Genomic DNA, 6,607 nt, shown 5'->3' with positions numbered 1-6,607 from the left:
GTGTTGACAAAAGCTGACTTCAGTTTTCTCTACTTGGTCCAGTGGGAAAACAACTTTGCCTTTTGTAGTTACCTTATGGGCTAACACAGGCAGGCTGCTATTAATAACACTGTTATATTCCAGTCTGTTTCCCATTAAATTTTCTCTTGGTTGTGATGTTAAATGCAGGCATGTTTTATGTTTTAAATACTTCTCATGTTGCAATTTTCCAGATGTTGACACTGAAAGCTTGAGAGATTTTAGGTAGACTTTAAAGCTTGACTTTCTACTAATCTGAGGAGAGGGGGTACCGTAAATGGGAGACTGGGGGAAAATACCTTGGCAAAAACTGGGAGGAGGTATCATTTGGTCTAATAACATATGCTACTACTTTGTTAGGATTTTGATTATTTTAAAGTATCACTGCTACAATGTCATAACTTAGTACAAAACTTAGAACGTTATTAGTAGTTTAATTACTCGGGTTTGTGACTGGGATCTTTAATTATGACTTTTTTTTAGCTACTTTGAGTGTGGAAATTAATTTGGTGCTCTGGGTATTAATAAAAAAGTTTTCTTCTCTTTTTGTGTAGGCTGCAGAAACTGCTAGCTTGGAAGAGCAGTTGCAAGGATGGGGAGAAGTGATTTTGATGACCGATAAAGTTCTTCGCTGGGAGAGAGCCTGGTTTCCTCTGGCACTGATGAGCATTGTTTCTTTTTCTTTTCTGTAAGTAGCTTGTGGAGGGAGCCTAGAACACCATTGCACTTTCATGGCTGGTGGCAAACCTATTAAGTAAATTAGCAGGACATCTTCAAAAATCTGGTAGGAAGGTTCTTTCTCCAGGTTCTGTTTCTGAATGCATGTGAACTTTGTTGAAAAGAAAAACCTTAAGTATTGAGAACAGGAAGTAACACGAGCCACATCCTGCTCAGAGGAGGGGCAGAGCTTTCTGCAAAAGCAATTTTGCCAGTGGTGGTTACTGTAATTTTTTACCATGTTCAGCTATATGTTCTTCATTGGTGTGTTCATGTTCTGCCTTCATCCTTTGTATCCTACTTCTTAGTCAAATCTGGTTATCTCCTTTGGCTTTTTTCCCCAAACTGACAGCAATAGCATTATGTAAAACTTGTTTCCATAGGGTAAACTTTCCTATTTTACGTCTTTGGTGTGGTGTTTAGGATGAGTTCAATTGGTTTTGCATAACTTGTTTTGTTACATTCTCTGTCCTGTCCTTTGAGAAAGGAGGAAAAGGAAAGACTGCAGGTAACGTTCAGTCAGCAGGATGAGAGGATGTTGCCTGTCTCTGGACTGGAGATACAAAACTGGCTTGCGGGAGGCACTTCTACGTGCATTTATGTAACATGGTAGTAGTGCAGATGACCCCAACCTGCCTTGGACAGATAAGTGTCTGTGCCAGCTGTGGAGTTTGCCAGTTGCATGTGTTTTCAGAGTAAGGAGAAGAGATGAGTTAAAAAAATAAATGTTGAACCAAGTGAGACAGGGATAATCAGTGTTCTGGCTAATATAAATTTTATGGCCTTCAGGGGAGGTGAGGAGGATGGAAATCAAATGAAACCGAAAAGTAACTTTTAAAAGAAGTAATTGCATGAACTTCAGGGTATTCTGTTACAAATTCTGTGATTATAGCAGAAAAGATCTTGTGTTGAATAATACTTTGAGGAAATAGAACTACTTCAGATTGTGAACTGCTACTTCATCAAAAATGAACTTGAACATTTGCTGCAGTAGCACTGTACCAGATGTATAGAAAGACTGGCCCTGCAATGAACTGTGTAATTTCTTTGCTTTTATTACTTCAGTGGTCAGGAAGTTCTGTTAAGTGCAAATAAATAGTGTGGAGCACAGCTGAGTATTAACAGACACTTGCGAGATGAGTTAGTTCTTGTCCAGTACCCATACTGCTGTATTTGAGTGATGGCACACTTAATATGTCAAAGCATAACACTCTCCTAATTGGAGATTTATGGCTCCTTGTCCAGAACACGTTTGGTTAGCTCTCACGGGTGAGACAGAGCTAATGACAACCCGTAGTGGATCTGAATTCTATGACTGACTTCAGAACCAACAAGATTAGAGCTTCCACTCTACCTGGTCATTTCATATGTTCACTCACTCATCCTCATCCCCCAGTCAGTGTTAAGTTCACTAGATGTCAACTTCTGAGAGAGCAATAATGATGAATTTTTACTTCTACTGAACTTCATACTATGCTTGCAGTATTGTAGCAATCTAGTACATTAAGAAAATTGCATTTTTTGTCTATATTTCGTTGTAATAGTGTTGAAGTACTTAGATTTTTTTATTAGTAATAGGAGCAAATTTGAAAATTTATTTGAGGTTGGGCAAGAGGGCAGGTCTAATGTGCCAGTCTGAAGAGGTGACTAAATATATCTAGTATTTAGCTGTCTGAGCATCCAGAAATAATTTCTGTTACCTTCTTTCTGCAGGATGATATACTACTTGGACCCATCTGTTCTTTCAGGTGTCTCCTGTTTTGTTATGTTCCTCTGTTTGGCCGATTATCTTGTTCCTGCTCTTGCACCTAGAATCTTTGGCTCTAATAAATGGTGAGAAAAGCTTGAATTAAAGCAATTTCTTGAGTCTAAATTATGAACTTTATCAAAATGGATATCTGACTTGCAAATATCAAAAGATTACTTTATAGAGTCATTGTAAGAAATTGACAATCTCTATAATATATGAAATAAGGACACTAGTAGGATGTCCTTCCTTCTTTTTCTGAAAGATAACTACTAAAACATACCTTTATTTTTCCTTCTCTTCTACAAAAATAAGATTATTTGAAGGAGTAAGCGCACTCTTTGCTCTCTGTTAAGGATGCTAGTTAGTTATGCTGAAGTAGCTTTTAGTAATTAATGGATAATAGTTACTGAGAAGTAAAATTATGAAGAAGGGTATTGGATTATATGTTTGGAAAGAGTGGCAGTAGTAAATACGATGAAGGAAGAGTAATGCAGAGAGTATGAATGTGATCGTAAGTGATTGAAACATATTTGAAGAAGGCTGAGGCTTATATAAAAACAGTAAGCTGAAGAAGAACCTTGTTTGAACTAAATTTTGAGTTAAAAGTAAAATTTAGTGTATCTGCTTTAAGATGACTAGTGGATAAATGTTCTTGTCTAATAACTAACATAAAAGCCAAAGTAATACACACTGGTATCAGGTGTGTATTACTTGTGTGTATCACACTGGTGTCAGATTAAAATCAATGGTCTTCTGGTTTGAATGTGGTTGCTCTTTGGGAGTCAATTTAAGAGTCAGTGTACGGAAAAATTACATGGGCAATTGCATAACAATGCCTAATAAAGATAAGCTGTAAAACTAAGTGAAGCAAATGCCAGGATAAGTACTGGATAAATTTTGACTGCTGGAAAAATATCATAGGAGATTTTTTTAAATTTCAAATGAAATCTTGAATTCTTATTTCTGGCTTTTTTTATAAAAGGACTACGGAACAGCAGCAAAGATTTCATGAGATTTGCAGCAATTTGGTAAAATCTCGTCGCCGAATTGTTGGCTGGTGGAAACGTCTCTTCACACTAAAGGAAGAGAAGCCTAAAATGGTATTGAGTTCTAGGAGTTCCTCTCTGTTGTCTTAAGATTGTTTTGTTTTGTCTTTAAGTATTTTAGCAAGGCACATGTCTGAATAAACTGGTATTTCAAACCAAGAACCAGCGGTTCTGGCTGTGACTTAATGCCAGTCACACATCTTATTCAAATCTGGAGTGGTGAGACACATGACTTTAAACTTGCAATACTGTGCAGTTAGGAGCATACTCTTGATACTAAGATAAAGCTGAACTGAGTTTCTTTGGATAGGTCAGTTTTTGGAAACGCAGCTTGTTTCTAGTGTACATGGACTGTCCAAAAAAACAGAGCTTAGTAATGTGGCGGCTTAGGTACGTGAACTGCTGAGTTTACTGTCCTGAAAACAGCTTCAGGTACTATGTGAGGCTGAAGTTGTGTCAATGGGGATGGCATAGTCTGACCCTAAGGGATATCTGGACAGAAAAGGTCTGGCATCCTGTAAAACTGATGGTCTGAAAATAAATGAGAACATACAATTGTAGACTCTGTAATCTCAATTTTAGCAAGCCTGTGCATAGGTATTGCATGTGGAAGAGCCAGCAAACTTCAAGTTAGTTTTAAATGTTGAAGGGCTGCCGAATACTTTAGGGAAGGGGAAGAATTCCCAACATACCTGAGATAATTGTTCCCTTTTCACTTTTTAGTACTTCATGACCATGCTTTTTTCTCTTGCTGTGGTTGCCTGGATTGGACAGCAAGTTCACAATCTCTTTCTGACCTATCTTATTGGTAAGTGTGCAGCATGCAGAACAGAAGTAACGTTTTTGTTAGCTGAAATGGTATGAGACTGGTAGAAGTAAATTTTTGATGATATGTGTGGTAATTTTTTTGTTGTTGCAGGGTTATATTTTTCTGTTTTCAAGCAGTTAATGGGGCTTAAGGGAAGCAAGGAATTGCAAGGTGACAGAAGCTTGTTAACGGAATATTAAGTAATTCCTTTTTTTTTCTCTCTAGTAAGTTTCTTGTTGCTGTTTCCTGGACTAAACCAGCATGGGATCATTACAAAGTATGTTGGAATGGCAAAAAGGGAGATAAACAAACTTCTCAAGCACAAGGAAAAGAAAAATGAATGAAGACTTAACTACTTTTCACTCTTGTAAAAGGTTTCCTTGGGAACAGTTTTGAGAATTAACGTATAATTAAGACAATAGAAGTTGTATTGCTCACTGGCTTTTTTTTTGTTGGCTCCCTGATGAAGTGAAAATGTCACTCTAGCAACTGCTGTGGGTTTGTGTCTCTTGCTGTGCTGACTAGGGTTCTGCAGCCTGCAGCTGATCTTACATGAAAGATCCTGACCTTTGATGTACAGAGCTTATTAAGTGTCTTTACCAAACTAAGAGGCCCCGTGAATAAATACCCCAACTGAAGAAACAGCAGAATTGTAATGTGTGATAGCATTTCTGTAACTGTGTTAGTTTTACTGATTGTTAATTTGTGGCTACAGCAAGTATGAAAGGCAGTTCTGAAAGCTTACACTTCTTGGAGGCTTGTTACTACTGATCCTTGGACGATTAGCTGAGTAAGAATTGTAATAGCTGAGGGTGCATACCCAAAATCGGGGCAGAAGGTGATCTCATTGTCTCACTGAATCTGTTTGCTTTTTTTGGCTGCATGTACCAGATTATCTGTTGAATAGGGATCTGGAATATATAAATTTGTAGTTCAGTTATTTAGCTGTAGTGTAAAATTCAACTCATTGCACTGAGACTATAGGAAATGAGTTAAGATGTGTGTTACCTTAACAGCTGATTGTTCTAAAACCTGCTGTTGTCATGGAGCCATGTAGCATGTTTGGGTTTATGAATGTTGTTGTCCGTGTACAAAATCATCTTGAATATGCTAGGTTTGTCTCTGTAAATAAGCCGGTCTGAATTGTTTGTGCTTTTCTATGACCTTTCCCTTCTTTTTTTAAAACTGAACTTTTTTCTTTAAAAAGCTAAAACCTGTGTTGATGTTTTAAAAGTTTACTGTTTTAAAATGAACTCTCTTCAGTGTCTATTGTAACTGTTGAATAGGTAAATACAGACTAAAGAGAAACTTGTTTAAGACTTGCTCTTTGTGGTGAATGTACCGAAAATTGTGTAAATGCATCTTTCAGTCAAGAACTTGGAGCTGGGAATGGTGTTTTAGTACCATGTGGTAGTCAATGTGTAGTGTCCTAACAGAAAACCACCTTTTGTTTGAAATAGCCCACTGCAAATACTAAAACTTTTATCAACCATGACAGTACACTGACAGCTCGAGCTGCAGAGGGGAGAGGCTGTAATGTCACCTGTAGTTGATTAACACTGATAAAAGTGGTGGGTTGTGGACAAATCAGACCCAGATGGTAAAACTTGTGATAGATCTGAACTGTGGGGAGATGCTACAGTGGACTCTTGAAACCGTTGTTTAGAAAGTGCTCTACTTGACTGGCACAGACTGCTGGAAGAAATGCTGGATATAAAAAGAAAAACAGTGATGCTGCACAATGTGGCAGAGCTGTCTTGGGGAGAGTTGGTGGCAGCCCCCCTACCCCCATGTTAACACTAGTTTAGGGTACTGTGCGTTTGCTGTTACAGTCCTGGGAGCCATGTTCCCCTTTTAGGTTAAAATTCAGTAGAAACACAACCCATCCCCTTGGTGAAGCATTGTTTGCCTCAGCCCTTCAGCTTCCTTGCATAACTGCTCATGACATGGAGTAGCTACACTCTTCTCCAGTGTACGTGGCCCCATTAAAACTTCAGTGGAAATCAAATATATTAGGAATTCTGCTGTTGGGTTCTGTCTTGTTTAAAAAAAAAAATTAGGAGAAAAAAAATCCTCACCAAAATGCAGAACTGCAGTGATGGTACCGTCTATGTGCTTTTTTTGGGTTGTTTGGGTTTTTTTTTTTATTCTGTTGGTTTGGTTCCCGCCCTGCCCCTCTCCTGGAAAGCCCAGTATCTGATACCTTGTTTTCATAAGGCGTATTTTTTTTGTGTTTCCCTCGCGGTGGTAGCTGAAGGCGGCGAAGCC

At 38.2% G+C, this 6,607-nt stretch overlaps 1 protein-coding gene across 1 annotated transcript; it reads left to right on the top strand.

The window, feature by feature from the left end:
• The first annotated feature begins 577 nt into the window (after positions 1-577).
• Positions 578-5,680, top strand: ARL6IP1 (ADP-ribosylation factor-like 6 interacting protein 1). Its single transcript, XM_009697980.1, has 5 exons — positions 578-706; positions 2,449-2,568; positions 3,468-3,585; positions 4,255-4,339; positions 4,565-5,680. Exons 1-5 carry the CDS (start codon positions 630-632, stop codon positions 4,681-4,683), a joined length of 519 nt encoding a protein of 172 aa, XP_009696282.1. The 5' UTR covers positions 578-629; the 3' UTR covers positions 4,684-5,680.
• The last annotated feature ends 927 nt before the right edge of the window (positions 5,681-6,607 follow it).

The sequence above is a fragment of the Cariama cristata genome, unplaced genomic scaffold, assembly GCF_000690535.1.
Source record: "Cariama cristata isolate BGI_N322 unplaced genomic scaffold, ASM69053v1 scaffold27463, whole genome shotgun sequence".
Lineage (NCBI taxonomy): Eukaryota > Metazoa > Chordata > Aves > Cariamiformes > Cariamidae > Cariama > Cariama cristata.
The sequence above is the reverse complement of the archived record's forward strand: the minus strand, read 5'-3'. Positions and strand labels throughout refer to the sequence as shown.